This window comes from Sesamum indicum, linkage group LG9, assembly GCF_026168435.1.
Source record: "Sesamum indicum cultivar Baizhima isolate 11 linkage group LG9, ASM2616843v1, whole genome shotgun sequence".
NCBI lineage: Eukaryota > Viridiplantae > Streptophyta > Magnoliopsida > Lamiales > Pedaliaceae > Sesamum > Sesamum indicum.
In genome coordinates, this window is record NC_142665.1 from 3268593 (window position 1) to 3296484 (window position 27892).

General features: G+C 35.9%; 4 protein-coding genes across 5 annotated transcripts; 3 read left to right on the top strand and 1 right to left on the bottom strand.

Annotated features, from left to right (window-relative positions):
* The first annotated feature begins 915 nt into the window (after positions 1 to 915).
* On the top strand, positions 916 to 3167 carry LOC105170421 (putative xyloglucan galactosyltransferase GT12). Its single transcript, XM_011091178.3, has one exon. The coding sequence runs from the start codon at positions 1078 to 1080 to the stop codon at positions 2869 to 2871; it is 1794 nt and encodes a 597-aa protein (XP_011089480.1). The 5' UTR covers positions 916 to 1077; the 3' UTR covers positions 2872 to 3167.
* Positions 3168 to 4789: 1622 nt separating this feature from the next.
* On the top strand, positions 4790 to 10625 carry LOC105170422 (PGR5-like A protein). Its single transcript, XM_011091179.3, has 7 exons — positions 4790 to 5100; positions 5194 to 5256; positions 5340 to 5426; positions 7754 to 7991; positions 9132 to 9205; positions 9310 to 9408; positions 10261 to 10625. The coding sequence occupies exons 1-7, from the start codon at positions 4858 to 4860 to the stop codon at positions 10345 to 10347; spliced, it is 891 nt and encodes a 296-aa protein (XP_011089481.1). The 5' UTR covers positions 4790 to 4857; the 3' UTR covers positions 10348 to 10625.
* A 1141-nt stretch (positions 10626 to 11766) lies between these two features.
* On the bottom strand, positions 11767 to 14071 carry LOC105170424 (protein INVOLVED IN DE NOVO 2). Of its 2 annotated transcripts, XM_088885367.1 has the most exons (3): positions 13908 to 14071; positions 13448 to 13507; positions 11767 to 12898 (listed from the first exon to the last, which is right to left on the bottom strand). In XM_088885367.1, exon 3 carries the CDS (start codon positions 12884 to 12886, stop codon positions 12032 to 12034), a length of 855 nt encoding a protein of 284 aa, XP_088741493.1. In that variant the 5' UTR covers positions 12887 to 12898; positions 13448 to 13507; positions 13908 to 14071; the 3' UTR covers positions 11767 to 12031. The 2 variants fall into 2 exon arrangements, with proteins under 2 accessions (XP_088741493.1, XP_011089483.1); XM_011091181.3 differs by lacking the exon at positions 13448 to 13507 and having other exon boundaries at positions 13908 to 14068.
* Positions 14072 to 15843: 1772 nt separating this feature from the next.
* Positions 15844 to 26966, top strand: LOC105170838 (Vacuolar sorting protein 39). Its single transcript, XM_088885368.1, has 15 exons — positions 15844 to 16245; positions 17735 to 17828; positions 19188 to 19460; positions 20025 to 20221; positions 20419 to 20560; positions 20910 to 21185; positions 22303 to 22375; positions 23162 to 23210; positions 23773 to 24064; positions 24227 to 24282; positions 24628 to 24696; positions 24796 to 24907; positions 25167 to 25256; positions 25642 to 25812; positions 26119 to 26966. The coding sequence occupies exons 1-15, from the start codon at positions 16145 to 16147 to the stop codon at positions 26209 to 26211; spliced, it is 2088 nt and encodes a 695-aa protein (XP_088741494.1). The 5' UTR covers positions 15844 to 16144; the 3' UTR covers positions 26212 to 26966.
* Positions 26967 to 27892: the final 926 nt, after the last annotated feature.

Below are 27892 nucleotides of genomic sequence, written 5' to 3' on the forward strand. Positions count from 1 at the left end.
TGTTGGAGATTATGAGATAGTTTAAATTATATATACGTTGCCTCTTCAACTTGAGAAATATATGCATTTTATTAAAATGTTATGCTTTATTCTTGAATTTTTGCCGGAGTTCAATCCCACCAGCGAGAAGGGTGAACTCCAATGAGAAAAGAACTGAAATGTGAAATTTAAAAAGATGTAGGATAAAAAATATTATCTTATAAAGTTAAAGAATAAAATATTCACAAAAATTGGTCAATAGGAACAAAAGCCCAAATTTTAAAATATCATGTGAGAGTCACATACATTTACAACAAGAATGATGAACTCCGACAAAAAATAAATAAATTCCTGAAAATTAAAAAATAAAATTAGGATCAAAATATTATTTTAAAAAGCTAAAGGACGAAAACGCCAAATAATTTCAATTATAGAATCAGAAATGCATTAATGGAATATCTCACCAAAATATTACCATGTGCTACTTTGTTACTTAATATACAAACATATTAATTATTTCACAATAATAAACTATTTTTTATAGTAATATTATTTAGTTTATGTATGTATGTTAAAAAAATTTAAGAATTGCTCCCAAATTTACTTATATTCAATAACTGTTATGATATACGAGTATATGTTTATATTTTTGTTTAGTAAATAATATATGTATATTTTGTTAAAATTCGCTTACACTATAATCTACGAATAATAAGAAATAATATACAAGTAGCATTTTTCTCAAGATTTAAATTTTACTTGCATGATATATTCCGTTAATAAAAATAATTAATACTTCTTGATATAAATAACTTTGCCATTTCAGCTACCACCACTGAATATCAACTGTCTAACTTCCAACCATTCACCCACCGTTTTTCCTCTAACAGTCTCACTCCCATCTCTATCAATCCTTACGATCGAATTCACGTTCACTGCATTATTGCAATCCAAATTTTCCTTTCGGAGCAAAGCACAAACACATCAAGTGCTGATTTTGTTCTCACTGGACCGAATACATTTCTTCCTCCCCCGTGATGAAAAATGCTGCAAGAATTTGATGAGACGGCTCCACAGAAGAATTGACATCACTCGATCATGGAAAACCATGTTCTTGCAAGGTTTCGGAACAAATTTTGGTTCCTCATCTGTGTTTTGTTCGTTCTCTGGTATTTCTTGCTCTATGGATTTGATTGGTCTTCTCTCTCCGTCGTCTCTTTCGTTTCTCAAAATGAACAAGAGAACTCCCTCCAAGCCCTGGCTTCAAATTCCATTTCCAGGTCTGGTGACACAAAGAAGCAGGAAGATTTCGATGAATCCTTGGATTCAGATCCCATTCCCGAGAGCCAAGAAAATCCCGTTTCGAATTCCTTTCCCGAGTCTAATGTTACTGTGTTTTCTGATGTGAATCATAAGCAAGAGAATGTGACAGTAACGGATCACGAGCGAAGAGCCACAGAGCATGATGGAATTGAGGATCTTGCGGCTCTGGAGAAGGAACTGGAACCGTTGTTACCAAAAGAAGAAGGAGAAGAACGAAATGTTGTTGAGAAACCAAGAGCAGCACAGAAATCATGCGACGGTAGATACATCTACGTTCACGACATCCCGAGTCGATTCAACGATGATTATATAAAGCAATGCGGGTTGATGAACAAGTGGCATGATATGTGCCAATATTTCGTCGATGGAGGATTGGGGCAACGCCTGGGGAATCCTCGAAGGCTCTTCCAGCCTACGGGTTGGTATGTGACTCACCAGTTCTCTCTGGATGTCATATTCCACAGTATTATGAAGCAGTATGAATGCCTGACGAGTGATTCATCGATGGCTAATGCGATCTACGTACCGTACTATGCGGGTCTAGACGTTTCACGATATTTATGGGATTCTTACAGCTATTCGGTGAAGGATAGTGATGCCCATGAGTTGTTCAAGTGGCTGAGAGGAAAGCCGGAGTGGAATGTGATGGGAGGAAGGGATCATTTCTTGGTTGCTGGTCGAATAACATGGGATTTCCGGAGGGCTATCAATGATGACTCGGGGTGGGGCAACAACCTCATGCTGCTGCCAGAGTCTCAGAACGTGACGATGGTCACAATTGAGTCGAGCCCTTGGGACCAGAACGACTTTGCAATTCCTTACCCGACTTATTTCCACCCATCAAGCGATGAACAAGTTTTTGCATGGCAGAATAAGATGAGGAAACAGAAACGGAAGACTCTGTTTAGCTTTGCTGGTGCTCCTCGTCCCAACATGGAGGACTCAATCCGAGGAGAGATCATGGCCCAATGCACTGCTGTGAGGCGAAAATGCCGGATGATAGAATGCAAGGACGAGAAGCATAACTGCTTAAAACCGGTTAATTTGATGAGACTCTTTGAGAACTCGGTTTTCTGCTTGCAGCCTCCGGGGGATTCGTTTACAAGGCGATCAACGTTTGATGCTATTGTAGCTGGTTGTATTCCGGTTTTCTTCAACCCTGGTTCTGCTTTTGTGCAATACCTGTGGCATCTGCCTAAGGATTACGACTCATATTCCGTTCTCATATCAGAGGAGGATGTGAAACAGAAAAAGGTGAACATCGAAGGGGTGCTGTCTCGTATCCCAAAATCCAAAGTGTCATCAATGAGAGAAGAGGTGATAAAGCTGATCCCAAGTGTGATCTACGCTGATCCAAAGTCGAGACTGAAGAAACTAGAAGACGCGTTTGATTTAGCAATAAGAGGAATTATTGGGAGGATAGAGTCATTGAAAAAAGAAATGAGAGAGGGAAGAAACTCGAGTGCTGAATTTGATCCAGAGAGCAGTTGGAAGTATTATACATTTGGAACAACAGAAGCGCATGAGTGGGATCATTACTTCAAGAGACCCAGAGGTATCCACTATTAGCATCAAAGACTTGATGTCCATGGAAACTGATTGAAAGCCAAAAGATGTAAAGGAAGCACATTTGTATAATGTATGAATGTCAAACAGAGCAACTACTTGTTGAAGTTAGAGTAATCCCGTAGATCGGCTGTTTTTACAGTTTTTTTAATCTTGTTTTGGTGGTTCAGTTAGAGTAGTGCTTTCTTTTCTTTTTTTTTGTTGGGTTTAGTTAGAGTAGAGCTCAACGAGCTAACTAGATTGACTGCCTTTACACTTTTGTAAAATGTCCCCATCAATAAATTGGACATTTTTTCATATTCCTTTTGCATTAATAGGGTGTTTCGCTAAGTTTTTTAAAATATGTTTTTATAAGATGTTAGGGTGTTAATTAGGCGAAATAAGATCTTTAATTGTAAAATGATTAAAATTGGCATAATACTATTATAATTAAATAAGTCGTTATTTCTTTCTATATTTTGCTTTAAAAAAAATTAAAATACTTTTATAAATAGTACATATTAGTTTAATTCCAAATAAAAATTTATTAGATAATCTTTTTATAATAAAAAATAATGAATTATGACCTAAATTTTGAACAAATATATATATATACATTCGTACTAGTTGAATATTAATATAGATATATAATTGATATTTTCTTTGTTCAATCAATGATTATTTCTAAATGTATAAAATATTTTGAAAAACTTATAAACTTAGCTAATACCCTCTAAATACAATTTTGATCAAGTGTTTTATACATATATCATGCATATTTATGGGGTATGGTCCAAATTAGAATTTTCCATATCTTAAATTGTCAAAGTCCAGAGGTTCTTGCACATATGATGCGATTTCACAAAGAAAATATCTTTACTTCATAAACGTTGGTGCACATGAAAACATTATTAATGCACTTGTTCATTGAATAAATACAGTTATAAGCCCCAACTGGAATTTTTTGCTCCAAAAATGTATTTCAATCCGCTATTGCAATCTATATATGAAATCTTTTAATGCCTAAGTTAAAGTTCATCAACATAATAACAAGATTCTATAACTAGATCTCAAATTAATTAATGAAACAGCTAATGCTCATAACCTATGATGCATGCATATACACGTGTCTCGAATATGATACAACATAAACACGGCGATACGAAAAATTTAAAAAAAGACGATAAGATAGAGTACTCATACAACTATATATAATATATTTTCTTATTAAATATTCTCAATTTCTCATAAAATGAAAATATGTAATAAAAAAATATTAAGATAAAACATAAAATAAGCTTGTGTACATTTAAATCTTTAACCGAATGTTGCTTAAAAACATACATAATTAGTTTAGTTTGAGAAGAATGCAATGGAAACTTTTTAGTCATCCAAAGTAGTTAATTATAATGACTATCTTCTAAATTTTTAGTAATTTCATCCTAAAATTTTCAATTTGACGAAAATAAATTAATATTTTTCTTTTTCATTGAACTTTAAGCTCTCTTTTAAAAAAAACAACTGAAAATATTTTAAAATTATTTAAAATGTCTTCAAAACATATCAAATATACAAATAGACGTGTCCAATTATCATTTTTTTAATTATTTTCGAATATATAAATTTCATATTTATGATGCATCTTATTTTATACTAAATAATTTTTTAAAGTATTCGCACGTTATAAAAATAACATCACCGGTCAATCCCAGGGCATAAGATTGTTTAAAGCTCAGGAGTCCCGACGGCATCGAATGTCGTTTTACATTCTCATACATTCAAATGATTGGCACAAAATGTGGGCCACTAACAGTCTAGCAGATATTTGAGCGGGAAATCAAAGCCCAACCTCAAAATGAGGGGCATTTCCGTCAATTCCTTGTCTCTCTCTCTTTCATCTTGTGGCCACAAACAATTCTCCCTTTCCACTCCACAAAAACGGAAACGCCAAACAGATCTTTATATCCCAACTTAAGACAGAATCGCTTGCCTAACCAGTTTTGGTAGTTCATGGCAGGCACGTGCCCCCGCGGGACGCCTCACGTGATAGGCTCCTCTGTCGGCGAGCTCGCCAGAACCGGTTGCCGAGCTGGAGCCTCGCTCTCCGTCCGTATTTCCTCAAGGAGCTACGCGGTCGCTGCCGCAGCCGCCGCTGCGCGCAACGGCTGTCGTCGTGTGGAAGGACCGTCGTGTATCTTCATCGGCCCAGTGGAAACCGCCAGTCAAGAAAACCTAGAAGCTCTTTATCGTCAAGTGAGTGTCGCCTTCGCGAATTTGGAATCAGTTTTAATCAGTTTGATCATTAACATTTCTTTCTTTGTTCTTTTGTTTCTTTTTTCTTTTAAGGCTCGGGACGCTTATTATAGCGGAGAACCGTTGATAGTTGATGACATGTTTGATAGAGTTGAGGTAAATTCTGCTTAAGCTTTAGTTGTATTTGTATTAGTTGTTAAATTTGGTCGTTGCCGATGGAGAAGATTTTATTTTTACAGTTAAAACTGCGGTGGTATGGGTCCAAATCTGTTGTGAAGTATCCGCGCTGCAGTCTCAGGCAGCAGTCCACTTATGCGGATGCTGAGGTAATTTTGCTATTAATTTGCGTCCTTTGATGTTAGCTATCTATAGTTTCGCGATGTTATTTTGTATGAAATTGTAATCCGTATTGAATAACTTGGTACTGATGGCATAGTTTAGTTCCCTGTATATACTATGGCTGTTTCAGGGTAAATTGAGTATTTCATGACAACCTAGCGCAGCTATTGCTGGTTGCATTTTCAATACTACTCTTAGAACTATGTATTTTTATATTGTGAGCATGTTGAACGGAATTTCTTCTCCTACCTGTACACTGTTCAAATTTAAAATTGACTGTTAAATACGAGGATGGATGCACCCAAAGGAAATTTAGTTGTGATATATAGGACACAAGCATGATAGCAGTGCGGTACCGCAAAGTGAAAGAATCCAGACTCTGTAGCTTTCAACAAATTATGGCATAAAACATAATTTGGAAGTGAAAGCATCACCGAAGTTATGAAAGAATATAAATTGCAGCCAGCTGGAGTGCATGGAACTTTGAAGTTAGTTGGGGGATACTTCTAGTTGGGGGAAGGGTTGAGGATGTGCAACGTTTAGGGCTAGAAATAAGAAATTAGTGCCCTTTTGCTGCTGATGACGTTATTCAGCTGTGGTGATTAAAGCAAAGTTGCAGTATGGTGCTAGGGATTTCGGAACATTGATTAGCATGACAATTTTGGATGTTGGAGATCTACTGAAATATGCTGAATGTTTAATCATCAGTGTTTAGTGGTAAAAATAAGACGAAGCTGAAAAAGAAAGAGAATTCCTAGCATCATATACCAGAAATCTATATATCATTTCAAGAATGTGATTACATAAGAAAATTAGAAGAAATGCTTTAAAGATCCTTCAACTCTACCTAATCATTTATAAAATCCGTTGCATCAAATTTCTGCTTAATCACAGTTTGGCTCATATGAATGTAATTGGACTAATATCCTTGAGGATATATTACTGGTCAACTGAGAAGAGAGAAGTTATTTGACACATTTAAATTAATTAGTAATTTTTTAGCCTTTTTCTGCATGGAGCCAAAGCAAAGTTGCAACCATCTCTTTATGGGTTACATCAAATAGAAATGTTAACCTGACCTAAGAGAAATACTTTCTGATCTTGTCATTATTTAAGCTAGATACCATTATCCATTGAAAAAGTTTAACTGTTCACCAACCCTCCTGAATTTCTCTACTTTTCTAAGTTTAAAGCACTGCAAGTATCTATATAGACTTTTCCAGAATTTTAAAGTTGTTTAACATTGAGCAAGGCTGCAAAAAGGTCCCCAAAGTCAATGAAGTTGAACAAAAATGAAGCTGTTTTATATTTTTATTGTCAGAATGTTTTATATTTTCATATTTTTATTTTCAGAATGTATAGGCTGGAAGCTTAAAAGAACTATATTTTCTATGTCTTTCTCCTAGCTCTTCGGTCCTCTGGGATACAATACAAATTTATAGGTTTAAGTTAAAATGAAATCCATTGCTGGACCCCATTTTGGATGCAACCTAAATCTGTCGTACCTGGAAATGCTTAGACTTGTATCATCAAATACTAGCTTTGCTTGTATGCTTTAACATATTGCATAGGGAAACACTTCATCCAAGAAGTCCTTGTCTGAATTTGTTTTCCACCAATTAGATTAAAGATAAAGAAACAATCAAAAGTTATTTTTCTATTACATCATTTTGCTGTTTTTCCTCTACTTTGCCAATATGAAAATTTTAAAGTTTTTTTGCTGCTTATAACAGGGAAGGAAAATAAGAAATCCGTTGGATTGTTTCTTTGTTTTTGGTTCCATATTTGATGGTTAGGATCAGGAAGGAAACAGAATAAAAAAACTCATGGGAAACAGTACATTCTGCAGTGATTAATCGTCTTCCAAAATTTAGCTCATCTGGGCAACTAATCCCATTAACAAAAGATAATTCTCAAGTACCTGATCTGTTTCTGTTTGACTTGACCTGCTGGAGAATGCGTGGATCCTACCTTTCTCATTACTTCTAAGATCAAATAGTGCATAATTATGAATTAGAATATATTAGATGTTCTATATAATGTAAATATTGTTACAGAAGTAGCGCCTTGATCCGGTAATATACTGGGCGTGAGATGTACTAACTGCAGGATAGATGTGCACTAGTTCCAAATTTGGCAATCTAGTTTTTAATGTTATATCAAGTTTAGTGGAAGAGGACTCTTAATCATGCACTGGCTTCTATGTGCAGTAAAGTAAATTTTTTATAGATTCATGTTACTTTATCTAATATAATAGTGGGTCAATCTTCTCTTTCTCTGCACTTGAATATTGAATAACATGCATGTAGGGCAGGAAGATCCTTCACAGGTGTTTGCATTGGCAAGCGTATGGCTCTTGATTCTTGGTTTTGGATCTTCAGCTTGTCTTCTGCCTGTAGCATACACTGTTTTTCAAGCTTATAAAGACGCATTCGATTCAGGAATTTCTTACACTAATCAAGCCTCTACACTAGAGTTCTTTGCTACACTTAATGGCATGCTCTTGATGTTGTTCGGGTCCATGGTTGGCTATCCAATTGCATCAGCCTCCGGTAATGAATATTAAATCTTCACCAATGTTCTCACACTTCTATTTTGGTAAAGCATTGAGTTTTTCCCTCCTGTTACAGATGGTGGTAATGAGTTGAAACTTGAAACATTTACTTCTAGCTATAGTCCTTTCATGAAGGAAGTAGCTGTGTTTCACCCCACCTAAGCTGTCTTCTCTTTGTTGGTTTATTTTCATCTGTACCCTTTGTTTCGCTTATCTGATACCTGTATGATGTAACCTGAAACAAAATCTAATTGGCCCCTATTTGGGTTTAAAGTTTGTTGGTAATTTATTCATCTGAACAATCTTTGATCTGCAAATCATTTCAGTAGCCAAAAGCTGCAGTTCATAAATATTCCATAAAATTGACCATACACATCAATTGTGTTCAGTTGCGAGCCTCATTATAATAATGTGTCTTATAATTGATTTGCAGGAACTAATAATGGAAAATTTTCAAAAAACATGTATCTGGCATTTACCATTACTGTGTTATCAGCTATTTAATTTACAGAAAATCTTAAGTTTAGTTTACTTCTAGTAATCCCGTGATGTATCTTTCTATCCAAAGATTATATCACGTTTTCATTACAAAAAATCAAATGTTCGTCATTTAGGACCAAGTTACCTTGCTTATGGGAGTTGTCAAGGATAGGTTTGGATCACTTAGTACATCAAGAAGGCAACATGAGAGTCTGAAAGTGATGCAAAATCATGAGCTCCTAATATTGGATTCACTTGGATCCCAATTTTTAGATAATTGTTCCAGTATTTGTTTCTATTTTACTTAATTGCACACTTTTCTATTACTGTGTGTTGAAAGAACAACAGGCTAAATGACTATTTCATGAAAATATTGTTAGATGTATTAATTTTAGAAATTAATAGGGACAGTTTGCGGGAATTAGGATTGTTTGGCCATATTTGAGTTATATTTAAGTTATTTGCCATTAAGTCCATTTAGGGTGAGTATAATCCACTGAGGTCTATATTTTAGTTGATGTTGCTCTTTCTCACATAGGGAACATAAAATGTGTGAATTAGGTTCAGTTTGTTTGGTCATGCATAAGACACAAAAAAGAATATTGAATCTGTCAGTCTTGTCTCTTCAATTGCTCTCTGACTGGGGACTTGCTTGTAGTTGGAGCACTTCAAGGACTCTGGAAAAATGATTTGGTGGCATTGAAAGGGGTATGCCCTAATTGTGGTGAAGAGGTAGTGTCTCCTTGAATTGTCTGCATTACTTTTATATCTAACAATGTGATTGTCTAACCTGTGCTGATTGATCCTTCTAACTTGAAAATTACATTTCCTTGCAGGTGTTTGCATTTGTTAGATCAGATCGGTCGATTCACTCCCCACATAGAGTGGAGTGTCATGTATGTGAGAGCTCCTTGGAGTTCCGCACAAAAATTGAGGTACTTGACTTGCTCCAGTTTTAATCTTAATTCGTTACTACTTGTGGTTTAGATTAAGGAACTTACCTGTTACTAATACTTGTCACAGTAGCTCATCAAAAGAATTTGCATATTTCTAGAAGCTTTTTGAGAATTTTTGTTACTTTGAGATTGTTGCATCTAAAGGTAATGTAGAACCGAGTAAGTATTCTTCAACATGGGCATTACAAGTTACTATTAAGATCTGGGAATCAAATATTTTGTACCTGAGACTTAATCAGATAATGGACAAAGTCTGTCTCGACCAATGTTTATATCCCAACTGCTGCTGGTTGTGTGAGGCAAGGGGATAGGTTTAGATGCTGTTAATAATCAAATTCCCTTTTTACCACCTGTTTTTTGCCCAAATATTCGTGATGGATACGAGGGGAAAGGGTGTCAATATGATGGAAACAGGGTGTTGATGATGACCACTATACATCCATTTTGATGAGTGTTGAACTTACTCCGCTCTTCTTCTTCTTCTTGAGCGTTTCTAATGAGTGTGCTGACGTTTAGATCATTTCAGTTGTCAAGATCAAGACACACATCGCTGTCTGCTTTATTCTTATAAAGTGCTGGTTGGAATTGGGATTTTGTACTTGATACTGAAGAAACAAAAATCATGACAAATTATTCTTGTGTTTGCTGCTATGTTCATGTGGCAAGACTGAGGAGAACGCATGTTATCCACTTATAATGTTGTTCAACCCTAAATAAATACCTCTTATTTCACCATTTAGCAGCTTCGGAAAGTTTATTCCGGAACTATTCTGCACAAGCCTTGCAATCCTATTGTATTGATATTTGATTTTGTCTGTTTGGTGATTGCAGCAATCCATCTCAAGACCAGGTAGACGATGGGTGTATGGTCGCATCTATTTAATTCGATCTAGGGGTAGATGTCAAAGATGGGCATAAGATAGAAATTCTCAGCCTTGTGCTTCATTAACTGGATTGGATCCTCTTGTATAGGAACACATTCAAGCTATTGCTTTATTCTCTGTTGGTAAGTTGTGGCAGTACTGGTGGAAGTATTTGCTACAGCATACAAACTGCAGCATGTTTTTGTTTGAAGTTTCATGCCAGGGAGAACACTGAAGAGTCTGTTTATCTGAAAAATCGTGTAGGATTTTGCAACACTTGATTTATATTTGTTGGCGCGTGGCTAATATATTTTTGCAATTGGAGTCTCGCTATTCTGCAGTCTATCGTATTATCAGATGACTTCTGAAGTTCTACTACATTAAGATCAGAATATGCATTGCTGGTGATGCAAATGGACGTTGTACTAAATCAGAAATCTATACATCAGTATCAAAATATGCATTTGCCCCCAATGCAAATGGAGATGTTGCAGGGACTAAAATATTGATTTTCATTTATGAGTAATACTCTTTTGGTACATAATGGGTCTGGCTTCGAAGATAAGTAGATGTATGTAGGAGGGAGCCTTCGAATATATATACTCAAAATAAAAAATCTCATGGTTGAATTGTAATTCACGTTTAGGGCATAACTTCAGTCAGAATATTGCCAAATGACTTCATCTGTAATCGCGTGCTGTTCGGCTGATTTTCTCTTCTTTTGACATGCGTGATGGTGTATTTGTTTTGAAGTCGAACACAGATAGAACTTGAGGTGAGACACAGAAGTGTGAAAAATATACAGAAAATCGGTTAATTAACACAACCTTCCCAAATGAATACACATGATAATTGATTCCCCATGTTTGCTAGAAGAAAAGCAGCAAACAGCTGGATCTTGGTTTTCCATGTTCATGCTAATTACGTTATAAGTCCATTAAAAATCGGACAAACGAATGAAAAGAGAGTAGAAAACTTACCAGAATATCAGCAGCATCACAGTATATCTAATCCAAATTATGATTAACAGAGGCTGATAAGTTCAATTTCCCGAGCTTTTGCAAGATAAAGCATTTACCCCTAGATTGCTAAATTAACAAAATTTTTAAATTTATATGAGTAACTCTAAATTCAATATATTTCAAATCCTTCATATCTAATTTTAAACTATATTTTGTAACATAGATAGATTTCAAATTCTAAAATAAATTCTTTTAATTTGAAATAATTTGAGATCAAACTTTCAAATCCTTAAATCCAGTCATCTAGGTAGCAACTACCCATTTTTGGCTCAAGATCTCTTGGATTCAAATATTGGATGTATGAGTGAGTGGGGATGTCTAAAAGAAAAGAATCCTTGAAACCAAATGCAACGTAAAGCATCTATGACCTTCCAAATCAACTAGTAAAGAAACAGATCTTCTAGATAACCATGACAAGTATGGAAAGGCAAAGATACCGCACACCAGAGGGAGAAAGGTTTAAATAATACAGCTAGAAAAGCCAAATCTGACTGGTTACAAGATATATACATAAAAACCAAATTCTTAACAGTGTACCCATATCAACCTTCAGCTTCCTTTTACTTGCAGAGATGATATAGAGAACTCCCAAGCTACAACATCAATGTGCAAAATTTAGGAAGACAAGGCAACAGGAAAACAATAGATAACAAAGATGACCTAATATTCAGTCATGCATACACTTCTAACAAATTAAAGATATCTTTGAAAAAGTCATCACTGTATCTCATCTTTCTGACTAGCAACATGAATATCAGCTGCAGGGGGCTTACAGTAGTTGCTTTCAAGCTCATCAACACGTGTCCGCAATTCTTGAATTGTGTTACTCAAGTTAGCAATAAGCAGGCCAGTTTTGCGCTTCTCATCAACCACCAAATCACTAATAGTTTTCAGGTCTCCGTTCTTCTGAAGATACTCACCTAAGGAACCCTTCAAATTGTAATCATCATCTCGGGCAACCCAACCGTATAATTCATCTGCCAAGTGAGGAGATGCACAATAATCCTTCTTCCCACGACGATCAACCTCAAATTCCTTCTCAAACATTATTGCCCTATAAAACCCAGACCAGTCTCTCTTAAATTCCACTACTGCATATCCGCCAGTTGACAGTAGTCGAACTCTGACTGGATCAAATCCTCTCTCAGCCAGATCATTCTTCAGTCTAGAGCTTTTCTCAGCATCAACATTTGCTAGAATTCCCATCCATGGCCACACAAACAACTCAGACACACCATTTCCAGTGGGCACCTCAAGAGCTAACCCAGCTAGTTCAGAAGATAGGTCTTCCTGCGCAAGATCATCTTTAATGTACCTGACAAGACCTAAATGCTTCCCTTTGTGCTTGATATCCCTGTTTTGAGAGCCCTTCCCAACGTCAGAGGCATGTTGTAGAAGGTCCTTAAGTGCATAGACCAACTTTTTTTTCCCAGGGCAGTATGGGCACCTATACACCTCGTCTGAAAACTTCACCTTCCGACTGCCATCCTTCAACTGTTCATAGCACCGATCAACATACTCGTCCAACTCTGAATCACTTATATCAGTTTCCTCTTCAGATGAATAAGACATCTTTCACAGAATCTGAAATCAAAATCAAACGTACAGGTTGGAGTCATTAAGTATCAGACAGTAGGAGAGAGCAGTAACTCCCCTTCTATTCTTTGTTCGGTGTGTGAAAATCATACATAGAGAAAAATAAATTAAAACATCACATTTATCTTTCCTGTATACTCGAAATGAAATAAATACTGACAACTTGCAGAACATATAAAATGAGAAAATCTTACAATACTTTAGGCCTAATAAAAATGAAATTCTTGGCATTGTGCTTTCATATATCTAGCCCTGTCAAACATAAATGTCTTTCATCCAATACATTTTTGAAAAAGCTTCATTCCTCTGATTTTCGTTTTTGTCCAGGTAATTTCCTAACCCGTATAAAATGCAAAGTACATGAATGAGCCTCAAATTTACTCAAAAGAAAAACCAACTATCTCTTCACTTCTTCTCAGAAACCTCCTATGCAATAATGTCTAAGAACTCAACTCAAATGAACAAGGAAACATCAAATGCAGAAACAACCATGCTTTCTCTGAAAAATATTGAATCAGAGAAGAATGTAGAACTTACATTAGAAGAAGACGGAAGAAACTTCCACCTCCAACTCCATGCAAGTACTAATTCTTTTAGCTGCTTAAGAATATCTTACCCATCTCAACTTTCCCAGAAAAATAACATATCCTCAGAATGTACTAAAACTTAGATTTTTTTTCAATATCTTTGTAAAACTAAAAGAAAGTAGTTGCATACGTATACATTAAGGGAAAGATTAAGAATAACTAAAGGGAACTTATATGAGAAAAAGGAGAAAGAAAAATACAGAAACCCCAACTAAACCCAAAGAAGAAGATTTCTCAGAGTTGGTGAGAAACCCATAGCGTTCACTTTCTAGAGCAGTATATCAGTTAAGGGAGAACAATAATAATTATAAAAAAAAAAAAGGAAGCAACACTACACTACCCAGACAATGAAGAAAAAAGTATAACTTCTCCTTCGTGAGAAATTCAAACACGAGAGAGAGAACATTTACCTTTGAAAGTTGAACACAGTTCTTGTGATAGATTAAGTGAAAGAAATCAGTAGCGGCCCTACATGCAGTCAGATTTAGGGTTTGTAAAATCCTTAGCAAACAGACGGAGTATTCTTTTGTACAAGAACCCTCCACCCAACGCTATTTATATATATATATTATAGAGAGAGAGAGAGGCGCACACTATTGAAGATTTCGAGAGACGGTACAAAATTGATAAAAGAAATTGTAAAAATTCAAGAAATATAAACCAACCTGGATTTGAAGTTGGCTTTTCAGTTTCATATACTACAATTCATATTATTGGCGGAAAAAATGATCTGTTAAATATGCTAAACGAAAACTTGGAAAGAATGCATTCTTCTTAGTTAAATCTTTTTTTTTTAGTTAAATCGAGCACATATTAATTGACAAAATTGCAGGTTTAACAAGGAATCTTTTCAAGATTAATTGCAATTTACGCCAAATAATGGGCAACTGAATTGCTCAATCATAAGAAACGGACACCAATTGAGCCGCCAATGATACAGTGTAAAAAATAATGTACCAACAAAAGAACAAGGGAGATTTTAGAAAGAAGTGTAGCATAGTCCCCTTCAATTATCACTTTTTGTCAGAATTTTCAACAAGCCAAAATTATTACGTCTCTTGCTGCAAATGTTTTTTGTTAGAATTGTTGATCCTCGACACTCCAAATGGAGTGAGTGCCATGCCAACAAACCCCGCCCGAGTTTCGTGCCACCATCATGAGTCCCAAAAAGATTTTCCCTTCAAGAAGTGCACCATCAAAATTGATTTGATACAATCTTTCCCTGGAGCCTGCCAACAAGGCAGATGAACTAGGCGAGGAGGTGAAAGAGCAAAGCTTTGCACTAAAGCGTTCGTGCCTTCGGCAGCTCACTCCATTTAGCTCGGTAGTTAAATACGGATTCGGCCAGTCGGCCGGACCCCGCTGCGCTCTGCCCGCTCCTCTCTTTGGGGGCTTCTCCTTCCCCTCAGCTATGCCAGCTCCCCTCACGCTTTTTGGGCTTCCGGGTAGCTGGCTAGGAGTCGGGAAAGAAGTTGCCCCCTTGTTGTATTCCGTTCCTGCCTTCCAACTAGGAAGTCAGTCACTGCCTTGGTAGCTTGAGTCTGTCGTTCGTGCCTTCGGCAGCTCTCTCGATTTTCACAAAAACAAGCATCCCGGAGGTGAATCAAAAGACATCAAGATAACTCCTAGCAAAATCCACAATGTGATGTGGGAAGAGAAACCCTTGTTAAGCATTTTTTAAATTGTGAGACCACCACAACATCCAACAGACCATGAGAGCGCAATCGATATCTCACAACGACAACTTATCTAAAATTATAAAAAACCATCCTTAATAGACGAGCCCAGAACACTCAAAATGTGCCATAGTAAATAGTAAAATGTGTTAGTCAATCCCTAAATATGTTTTTAAAATATAAAAAAAAGTATTAAAGAAAACTCTATTAATTTGGAATCGATATTCCAGCTATAGCTGCTTTAAAAGTTATCATGGTATTGCTCGTTGTTCATATTTAATTGTATCAACAATTAGAAATTGTGAATCAAAATACCCTTAGCTCGATAATTTTACAAATGAATTGTATTTAAGTATATAATCATTTAAGGTAATTTGAATTTAATTGTGACTGCAAAATATATATATATATATATATATAAACGGTAAAAATAATATAAATTTTAATTTCAAAATACTCAAAATGATTTCATCTTATTTATTAAAATATATACGAAATAATACTAAACTTAAATTTATAAAAAAAATGACAAAAAAAGATGCATACTTTTATCTGATATAATATTATTTGACATTACATTTTATTATAATATAATTTTATTAGTTTAAGTCTATTTATACTTTAAAATTAAAAAAAATATGTATATATTAATTCAATTCAGCATCGCCGGTATTATACTGGAATAATAAGTTCTTTGTTTACAGTTTACGAATTGTGTTAGATTTTATTAATCTCAAGAATTCTAACATCGAAAGCAACTTATTTTTAATGGGAATCACTTCAAATTCACTCGGACACATCGCCTGATTGATCAAAATTAGGGTTCCAAATTTTGATAGTACTGATACTTTTCTACTCTTGATTTTTGGGAGTTTAGGAAATTGGATTTGTGATTCTCTATAATTGGATTTATACTCGGCTTTTGTCCGATTTGTTTAAGCTGAATTTCCATTCTATTTTCTTGGAAGAATATGGCAAGTCCGGAGAGGATTCAAAGCAAAGGGCGTTTCTTCGCGGCCATGACGTCGGGACTGTCGTTGTTCAGCAACGCTATGCATAGATCTGTCAACGGGTGTGTATATATAACTGTGGTTCAAGTTTTTTACTGGAAAAATGAGGTCTTTTTGTGATTGGTAGTTGCCGATTTGAATTGGTAACTCTTACTAGCGGGAGTTGTTTTTTTTAGTTTGTGTTCGAACTGCTTATTGTTATTTGTTCTGGTTTTCATGATGTGATATTGAATTTGCAAAATTGCTGCTGTAACATCTGGGACTTGGAGTTCGTGATATTAGTTGACTGGATTGATTAATGTAGAGTATTCTGCAAAAAGTTGCGTTCTTCTGTGTTTAGTATCTCAAATTGTTTTTGCATACAAATCTTTGAAGGAAATATGGAATTTTGGCCTTTTCTAAGAGTAATAGATATTTAACTCAAGTGTATGTGCATAAGAGTCTAGGATGCGCATAAGCTTTCAGCAGTTTACATATTCTTTTGTTTCTAATAATAAATGATCCCGCCCTTACTCAGTTCTTCCTTTGTCGAAAATATAAGGGATGTAGAAGGAGGGTTTCCCTTGTATGTTTGTTCAGGCTTTGAGGATTTCTTGTCCTTTGTTCCTTTAGGAATCAATGTCCAGTGATGGGACTTGATGGTTATCCAGATATCAACACTAAGTAGCATATGAGATGAGGTCTTCTCTTATTTTGGTCAGATGAAGCATAACATGAGAAAATAATTTTGTATGTGGTGATCTTTTTTGTATAGGACTTGACTTAGCTCAAATCCTCATGCTCAGAATTCATTTAATTCAGTTGATCGCCTTAAACTATGAGGTAAATCATAAAAATACAGATAAATTTGGAAAAAAGGGCCAGATTTAGTTGTTTCTTTTAACCATGTGTACAAAAGCATAATTGAAAAACTGTATTCAGTAAATTACCTGTTAAAATTTGAAAGCCAAAGGTCGGTCTTGTGCTTTTCTTCTGCTTAATGAAAGATCAGAAAATTCTGTGGACTCTTGACTCCCTCTGAGAAGAGATGTTCTAATGCCAGGTTTGTCACCCTTGCTGTTTATGAGTGGCTATGTTAATTTCTGATGTAGAGATGTTATATTGACACCATAAAAGTACAAACTCCTGGCTGTGCATTATAGAGGTTTATCATACAAGTTATAGAATCTCTGTCCTAGTTATAGAGTTAGATTTTGTGAACAGCACCCGCTTTCTCTTTTATGCATTAAGAAGATACATTCAAATTATGTATCCAAGTTTCTTCATTAGTTATCTTCTCTAATATATTGGCTTTTGATGTAAGTGATTATTACCACTGAGTACACAATCAAAGAACAGAATTCTTTTGGCTTATCATATAGGAAATTCCTTGGTGATTGTGTTTTTTCTTTGAAACTCTGGGGAGATTTTCTAATTTGTACTAATAAGCAACCTGCTGATGCTCTTCTATGAGGTTCACTTAGATTGTTTAGTTTCTGTTGTTTAATTGCTTCTTTTCTCTTGATGTCACAATTTGATACATGAATTATATACTTCTTACCCTGTTTTTAGATTACTTCGCTATGAAGGGGTGGAAGTTATAAATCCAGAAGGAGAAAAAGAAAATGCCGAAGAGGAAGAGCAGAGAGCGAGATGGAAGCAGGAGGTAGGCTGTCTTTGTGATTTTATGCTCTTTTTTGGGGATTCTGATGCCATTTCTCAAATCGTGCTCTTTCCAAGTACATGAAGGGATAAAATTAAGGAATTTTCATTATGCAGCTTGAAAAAAGGCTTTATGATGTTTTTGATGAGATCTGAAACTGAGACAAGCACTGACCTCTGACTCTGAGAACTGCTTGCTTTCTCATGTATTAGGGCCGAAGAGTCTAAGTAATGTTCACATATGAAAATTGAATTTCTGACTATAGTAAACAATCACCAAATGGAGACATTATCTAGTTTGGTACTGAATTCATATTCAGGACATCAATGAAATTGTGTGTGGCTATAGAAACCAAAACAAAACTTCAGCAGAAATATCTACCCAAGTTAGTGGGGGCTTACCGGCTCAGTTAGAGTTTTGGTGTAAGAGAAATTTAAAGATAAGGCAGCAGATGCTCTATCAAAGTTAGCAAGAAATAATGGTACGGAAGAAATTGGTGATACAGTTGTAATGCAATTAAAACCATGCAACCAATTTGCTACAAATACAAAAAAAGAGGCTATTGCTCAGAGTACGCAGCAAACTATTGATGTTTCATTTTACTCTTACATGGGGGAATTTCGAGAGATATTGGCAAACTATATGCTGGTGACAACCTTAAAGAGCAATCATGAAACTAATGCATGATTCACCAGAACATTTTGGTATTTTAGGTACTCTACAATCTACTTAGCTGAACCTGACCTTTACTTGGCAAAGATTAGTATGTCAATAGCTCATTAGTTGACACATGCTAGGTCTACCAACACTGAAAAGCTTAACATGTATGGATTCCCAGATTGTTTCAACCTTTAGCTATTTCTGAGCAATCCTGGGCAACCATTGGTCAGGATCTTATCAAACAATTCTTTAGTTTCCCCCACGAAGGACACTATCTCGGTAGTTATTGACCGATTAACCAATTACAATTTCTTTGCTTTTGATGATCCATGCCAGCCTCTTAAGTAGCGCAAACCTTCTTAGATAGAGTTTGCAGATTGCGACATTTTTAGGACCAACAAGGTTTTTCTCAGTAGATTTTATAAAAATCCATGCAACAGTTTAGGGTTAAGCATACCAATAGACTACTTACCATCAGCCATATTACTTGAGACTGGTAGTTTAAATACTGTGCAAGTACTTTAGCACAACTGTACAAGTTACTATCAGCAATTTGTATCGGGACTGGAAATTTGAATAATGGAATTGTTCATAATTTTAATTGAGACTGGGAGTATATATAATATATACTGAAATTAACCATTCTTCAACGGTGACTGCTTATCTGGTTCTCATGACATATGCGATGTTTTCAAATTGAAGCTTATTTCCTATGGAGAAGCTTCTGGAGAACAAATCAAGGATCTTCTCAGGAAAAAAAGCTTCAAGGAAGCCATCACCTTAGTTGATGAGCTTGCGAATGAAGGTGCTATGACAAAGGAGATGCTATCTTTCATCCATGCCCAGGTCGGATTCCTCTTGCTCTTTGACTTGCAGTTCAAGGAAGCAGTAGATCACTTCTTGCTTTCAGAAAACATGCAGCCTTCTGAACTTTTTCCATTCATCATGCGGGACCCAAATCGCTGGACCCTGCTGGTATGTGCTAAATGCAAGCGACATATTTTTTCTGTTTAGTGCTTTTTATAGAGTGTACATGGTTTCCTTTTGTTCCTTGGCATGTGTAATCATATCAACTTGTTTAACAAATATCTTGATGCTTCTCTGTTGTGTTCCAACATGCTATGAATTCTCCTACCTCAAGCTTAGGTGCCAAACGCATTTTTTTTTTCACTTTCAGTTAGTTACTGGTGGGCCTCATAAAATGGTATTTATCCTGCAAGATTAACCACCTAATAGCATCTTTTGAGAAGTCTTATTGTTATAGTAATATTATCATATACAGTGTCTTTTGAGATGTAAATTCGGGGAGGTTTCCAGTGACGACTAGGTAAGTTTGGTTTTAGCTTCTGGAGTTTTAATGTGTGTGTTTTTGCTCGTATGGGCAACTTATGGGTCTGGGGTTTTGACATTGCAATACTTGAATAACATATCACCTCTCCACTCAGATATCTATGTAAGTATGTGTGCTTTTCATTGTGTGTAACATAGATTTAACTACAGTTCGTAATATAATGTTCGGATATTTTTGAGAAATTACAGGCACCAAGGAAACGGTATTGGGGCTTGCATCCTCCTCCAACACATCTCGAGAATGTAATAGATGATGGATTGGCAGCTATTCAAAGAGCTGTCTTTCTTAAGAAAGCAGGTGTGGACACTGCTGTCAGTGAGGAGTTTCTTCTAAATCCACCTAGTAGAGCTGATCTGTTAGAGTCCGCCATAGAAAATATGATAAGGTGTTTCTGATTTTTTCTTTTTTGGTAGTTAGCTGATATTTGTTATGTTCAACTTTTTGTTTCCAGATGAAAAAGAGAGTGGATATCTTTATGTGTACTTAAATTATTTTTAAGTAGACTATCTCAAGTATGTTGCATGACCTCCTACTCAAGTTCTAATAAAGTTCCATTTTGCAACTGTCACTAATTTGCTATAGATATTTGCAAGCATGTCGTGAAAGAGATCTGGCTGTCTCAGTGAGGGAGGGAGTTGACACCCTTCTGATGTACCTGTATAGAGCTCTCAATCGTGTTGAAGACATGGAAAGACTTGCATCTTCTGAGAATAACTGTATAGTGGTATGGATTACTTTAACTTTTCCCTAACTATGCGTGAAGGACCTGTTTATGTTGGTTGGTCTCTCTCTTTTGATTGTTCACATTTCATAGTGATGCAATTCTGTACTTCAGGAACTTGAGTTTCTTGGATGAAAATTTGTTCTCTTTAATTATAAAATAGTTAAAAAATGCACACCTGAGGGGGATGTTCCCTAGAGGGAGTGAGGGAGCAATGACCATGGAAATCTGAGTGGAAATGTTATTGGTAAAATGGAGCTTGTATGGGTGTTAATAATAGCATAGTGTGTAGTCAAGGTGACATCACCAAGCCTCTTAAACATTGACCATGGGTATTTACTGGGCAGTGCAGGAGGAGCTAGAAGCACTACTCACTGATTCTGGGCATTTACGCACACTTGCTTTGTTGTATGCTGGTAAGGGGATGAGTGCCCAGGCTCTTTCTATTTGGCGGATATTGGCGATGAATTATTTATCAAGCAGCTCTCATAAAGATCAATTTGAGGAAACTGATTTACAAGATTCCTCTAGAAAGTTTAGTTTTGGTCAAGAGACTGCTGCAATAGAGGCAACTAAAATTCTTGAAGAGTCTTCTGACCAAGAACTGGTACTTCAACACCTTGGATGGGTATGTAATAAAATCTTCTATATCTTTTTCATTTAATTATTTATTTGGGATAGCTCAAGGACCTACCTTGAGGGTTATGATTATCCACTATACAGGCATTTTCCTTGTGGTACATGCAATTACATTTACTCCTTCAGGCTGATGTCTATATAAAACCCTAATGTTTTAGATAACCTGACAAATGTATCCTCTGTCAAGAAACATACGCACCTCCGCCAACGTTTGTCCAAGACTCCAACGTATAGAACCTACCATGGAACTTGGAATATATAAATAATCCCCTTGTAGTTCATCCAGAAAAAAACAAAAGGAAAAGCGTACCTTCATTGTTCAAGACTTTTATCCTTCAATTGCTCATATCACATATAAATCTGTTTGTTTAGACTTATTTTAGGGCAGTGATGGATGCTCGAATCGAAACTCATTGAATTAATTACTCTTCTATTTTCTTTTCATTTTCACCCATGAAGGTATTATTTTTTGTTTTTTTGTTCATGAATGCAAATATTTTGTTGTTTTCTTCATTCATGGAAGAAAAATGAGAAATTAAAAGTAAAAAATTACATATATATCATGATAGAAAAAATATGTATGTGTAATTAACTTTAGATAACATAACTTGATAAGATTTTAGTAATAATATGTATTTAGAAAAACGTGAGGCTTTTACTATACTTTTGAATTATTAAAGTAAAAGTTATAAAATTAAGTGCTTTTACTAGACAATGGAGGACAGTTAATAGTTTATGATATCTACAAATATTAAACCTCAAGGAAAGATTTTATAATTTGGAAAACTTTACAAGATAGTCTGTAAATCGGATTTTCACTAATTATGTTTGTTGATGTCATCTTTATTTCATGGTGACATAACAGAAGTAGGAAATCCTAAACTAATATCAAACCTTATGGTTAGTAAATGTAATTGGACATACCACAGGGAAGGTGCTTGTATATTGGAAGAACCTCAAGAGAGGTCCTTGTAGTTGTTCCTATGTGTTTGACTTTGTATTCCCCAAGGTCCATTCATATCCATGCCAAATGATTGGGCCCTGTGAGTTTCAGCCCTTGTGTTTGCTATATCTGATTTGTGATGGTCATTCTTTTCTTTTTTCAGATTGCAGATATCAACCAGGTGCTTGCGGTCCAAATTCTGATATCAGAGAAAAGAACCAATTTACTATCACCAGGTAAGAGTTATCACATTTGTAGCATGTGTGTGCTCTTTTTATATGAGATTTCAATCCCAAAAAAACTTCTCCTGTTCTGGTATTCTATATAGTTATTATTTTCAGACAGAAGAGAAATCTTTAACCATGCCTTTTTACATGTAACTTACTAAGATAACCTATTAAAATGATTCGTTTTCAAGTTCTAGGGACAACTACACATAGCCCATTCTAGGGCCCAAGGTATTGCTCGTGGAGGATTACAAAATGATGCCTTTTTAAGTTCATCATTCTTCCTCATCTTTTCTATGTATCCTTTCACATGCATCACAAGACAAGCAAATCTTCCTGTTGCAATTTAAACTCTTTTCTGCTGAAGCTGTTGTTGCAGTTATCTTTTCAACGAAGGATATTGTTTAATAGCCCTGTGATGTTTGTTGTGTATTTTAGAAGTATGCTTGTTCGTTAAGCCTAATTATGCATACGACTTTTCCAAGGATAAAAATTGTATTTTAGCGGGTTGGCTTTGATTGAATGGAGTATTGGTACAGGTGCTAGCTGACTTGTTACATTAGCCTCCTGCCTCAAGATGTTAGGTGGTGGTCATCTTTTTTTAATAGGATGGATAGTCTGGGTCTCTGTCATCTTTTGTCTGTCTGTCGCGCATCCGTTTGCTTGATTGTATGAGAATTGTTTCAGAGGTGGTATGAGAGGAATTCTTATCTAAACTTTTCTGTGTTCTCTCATTTTGATGGATTGGTGTCTCTTTTGGTTGGTTGCGTTCTGATGTAAGTTTTCTTGTGCCAGATGAAGTAATTGCTGCCATTGATCCCAAAAAAGTGGAAATTCTTCAAAGGTATAGCTTGGCAATTCCCTTGTGGTTGAATTTTCTGAAATGATGCAACTTTCACGGTTTTGGGATGTTTTTAATCAGTTAGTACTTTTGGAGGAAGGTATAAGGACAGTAGTAGCGAATAAAAAGAGGCAGGATAACAAATTACTTTTCATTTTGGGGTGGGGTGGGGGATTTGTAATGTTTATTAAAATTGGAATTCTACTTCCCTTAGTCAATAGCATTCTCATTCTTCGCTAAGCTTCTGAAATTATTCAGTGACTTTGGTCTTTATATTCAATCAGCTGCTTCAGTTTGGAAGTGTTAACTTCGTGGTAGTGCTTAATTGGTACCTCAGATTTACTTTAGATAGATGAAATTTAACTTCTTTTTTTTTTCCTCCTCTTCTTTTGTTTTTGTGCGTGTGTCTTTTTGGACATAGGTGTATTGTTATTCTGCTAGTGGTAGTGTCCACAGTCTGCTGTCCGTTGGGGGAAAAGTTTCTCTTGGTTTATTGGGACTGCAATGTCAGCTATCATATGTATTGCCATTAATCCTACTAAAATGCTTGGATATTATAATGCAGATATCTCCAATGGTTGATTGAAGACCAAGACTCTGACGATACACAGTTCCATACAGCATACGCACTCTTGCTTGCTAAGTCAGCACTTGCAACTTCTGAGCTGGAGCTTTCAACACAAGATTCTGCGGGTGGAATGCCACAAAATGAAATTGAAGTTTCTGAACTTGGAAGGAGCTCGATTTTCGCTAGTCCTGTTAGGGAAAGATTCCAGACCTTTTTACAGTCATCAGACTTATATGATGCAGAAGAAGTCCTTGATATGATTGAAGAATCAGAGCTATGGCTAGAAAAGGTTCTCTAGCATTTCTCTAGTTGTACATTCAGATTTATGCTTCCTTTAGGACATAAGCATTCAGAAATTTTTAATTTTTAAGGAGCTGAATCTGGTATAAACCTTCCCCCCCCCCCCCCCCCCTTCCGACTATTAACTGATTAGCTCCATTGTGTTTGACAGGCTATTCTTTATAGGAGGCTTGGTCAAGAGACACTAGTGCTTCAGATTTTGGCCTTGTAGGTTTTTCAATACTTGTTAAATGCTTTTATAGCTTGACTCTCAGCGGCTCAGTATGCTTTTCACAAACTTATATATCCTTTGAGTATACTTCAAAAGATAAGTCTACACACTGCCTCTTAATCAAAAGGTCTTAGAGAAGTGTAACAGTTTGATTCCTTTTCTTCTGTCTTTCCAGAAGTTTCATCCTATATTGTTTGTGTTTCCACGAAATGCTGAATAACAGCATGCTTGGTGTCCTGATTATTATACATGAAAGCTGCAGAGAATCAGTATACATAATTGCATTTGATTTATCATGATATAGTGGCGGAATTATATGGTTAACCTTTGTACTTCATCAGGAAATTGGAGAACTTGGAGGCTGCTGAGCAATATTGTTCAGAGATTGGTAGACCAGATGCTTATATGCAGTCAGTCATTTGTCTCTCTCTTTGCTATTTCCATGAATGCTGGTGAAAGTGCTCTGCTTCAGATTATAATTATCATTCTTTTCTGCATCATATCATTAGGTTACTTGAGATGTATTTAGACCCTAAGGATGGCAGAGAGCCCATGCTTAAAGCAGCTGTCCGTCTTCTCCATAATCATGGGGAAATGCTAGATCCCTTGCAAGTGTTGCAGGTGTATTTCTATTTAGACGAATTATTCGTCTCTCTCTAGCCTTCTTGTACAGTTAGAAGTTCCTGGTCTGGGTTGCATGTATGTAATATTACCTAATATTTTCTAAAGTTTACGAACTAGTCTCAGTCTCTCTCTTCCCCCCACTTGCATGAGTTGATGTACGTTGTTGCTGTTGTATGACATTACCTTCTGTTTTGTGATTATTAATATAATGTGGTATTTTACAATATTTCATTGCTACTTTGATCTTGTTTTGCAGAAATTCTCTCCAGATACACCCCTCCAGGTTGCCTCAGACACAATATTAAGGATATTACGAGCTCGACAACATCACCACCGTAAAGGGCAAGTATGTTTGTGATGTACTCCTGTCAGTTTATTGTTTGTTATTCTTAACTTTGTGGTGGTGTAAGTATCCCTTACAAAAGTTGGTGGCAACAACTAAAATGGGATTTTGGTCCTGCTTGCTTCAGTTTTCTTTTGGCAATGCTTATCCTCATTGGTTTGGTGTTATAGTTGTTTTTTAGTATCATTAGTATTAACAATGAGCTAGTGCTTCCCTGCTTGGTCCAGCGAATATTGATCGTAAAACCATATTTTCTTGTAAAACAATTCCTTCTGCTCAAATGCATTCATGTAAATACCTTTTGCCTATCTCCTGTCAAATATTTCTGCAATTTTGGGCATGTGCTGAATTATGCCTCGGAAGCTTGCTAAGTCCTTGATTTTGACAGATTATGCATAATCTATCTCGCGCCTTGGACATTGATGCAAGCTTGGCGAGATTGGAACAAAGGTCTCGCCATGTGCAGATTAATGATGAAAGCATTTGTGATTCTTGCCATGCTCGTCTTGGTACTAAACTATTTGCAATGTACCCGGATGATGCCATTGTTTGTTACAAGGTTTGCCATTCCCTATCTATTCTTTTAGTTTGAATTTTTTCTGCACGTCTAATAGTATCTATGTGTGCTAAGGGAGATTTAAAAGATAGCACTATAAGGAGGAATGGATTTCCAATTTTTCTATGAGGTTCTTTTGGCTTCTTTTGTTAGCCCCATATCCTCAATTGAAGAGGATATGTAATGTTAGATAAATGTACTGATTCCGATACATAAGCACACAGATCACGTGAACACACATGGGGCCTCTGAGTCCTGCAGATTAGGTTAATGTAAGCTAACTGATTGATCGGGGCACCTTCCTTGCAGTGCTTTCGTCGTCAAGGTGAATCCACTTCTGTCAGCGGTCGTGATTTCAAGAAAGAAATATTAGTTAATCCTGGCTGGCTGGTTACTCGATGACAGTGCGCAACATGTATTTGAAAGTCTGGTTTTGGTTAGAATGGAAAATCTGATAATGATGATTTCAGTCCTGGAAAGTATGTGGTTGTTAAGAAGTCGAGTTCTCATCTTTGATCGAGTCAATAGATGTGTTGAATCTATTTTCCATCAGATGCATACAGATGGAATCTTGTCATGCTCCTTACCGTGCGAGCAGTTTGATGGATCTGAGACGACTCGTGAAATAGAGAATATGTTGATTGAAAACCATGGGTCCCAACCACAATATTCTGTGCCTGAGCTCACTGAAAAGAACTTCTGGCGAACTTTTAACCATGGTCTTTATGAGCATTGCAGGTGGAAGTATGGAGCACTTGTTAACAGGAGTGTGTGCATTATGAATCAAAGAATGGTAGAAAAATTAAAAACTGAAGTAGTTCATGAAAGGGAGCTGCGCATTCTTGAGATGGCGAAGCGGATTAGCCGGGGGAATGCTCTCCATGGTTTTTGCTAGGATCGGCTTACTGACCTTCTTTTTCTCTGAGTTGCTTATGATATTGACATCCATTTGTTTACTCACACTGTCCATGGACTTAACCACCACCACCCCCCCCCCCCCCTGGTCGCGTTGCTTATTTTTGACAATGCTGTCATGTTGTCATTCTTGTAATTACCAGAAGCTGTTACTTTTCACCTTGATCGTATAAATTTTGCAAGAATACTGAAGGCTGTAACTAGTTTGAGGTAATAAAAGAAGCAATATTCGGAGGCTGCAACGCTTGTGGGGTTTATTTTAATTTGCAGTTGTTTTTTGGGCTTGTTTGTCAGGAATGGCTACAAGTTAGGTCGGTTCTTGCTGTGCTTGTACAGTTGCCGGTGTGGTAGTCTTAAAGTCTATGATTGAATCTATTGCCAGGACTACTGTTTGGACTAATATTAGCGTCAGTTTAAAAGTAAATCGCGAGACCTGAATATTGAATTAGACATGGATATCAGAATATGAATTATCATAAACACACGTTTTCTACTCATCATGCATATGATGATCCATGATTCGGTTTATTTGTACTCTTATTCATAATTTTTTTTCCTTAATATAAATGATGAGAATTTACATGAAAAGAGTCATATTAAACCATCGTCAAATACAACTAAACAATAAGTTGTGTGTGTATCTCAAACCACGTGCCTGACTCAATCAAGAGTTTCACAATTCAACATGATTTCCAGACTATGTAGCATAGTATCAAAGTGCATTACTAATTTAGTTCTTTTTCGATCTTGCCTCAAAGTACATTACTAACTTAGTTCTTCCTCGACTTTTCGTGCTAACCAGCATTACCTCGATAGATAACGTCCCTACACATGTTCAAACTTTTTTTTTCCCAAACCAATTCTCATTTTCTTTTTATTTTTCAAATACATCATTGCATCAAATTATTGATTATTAATAAAATTGTCAGTAACATCATTCAAGAATTTGATAGACACCAAATATTCTTTGCTCTACCTTAAAACACATACTATACGTTTTACTTCGACATATATAACCTATCTTGTATTGAATTATAACCCACAAAAGAAAAAAGATACGAGAACACAATATTCCATGAAAAATAATATACCCAAGGATCCATAGCGCTAAATAATTTTTACCTAGAAGAGATTACTTAATATTTCATAATGCCAATAGATTTTTATT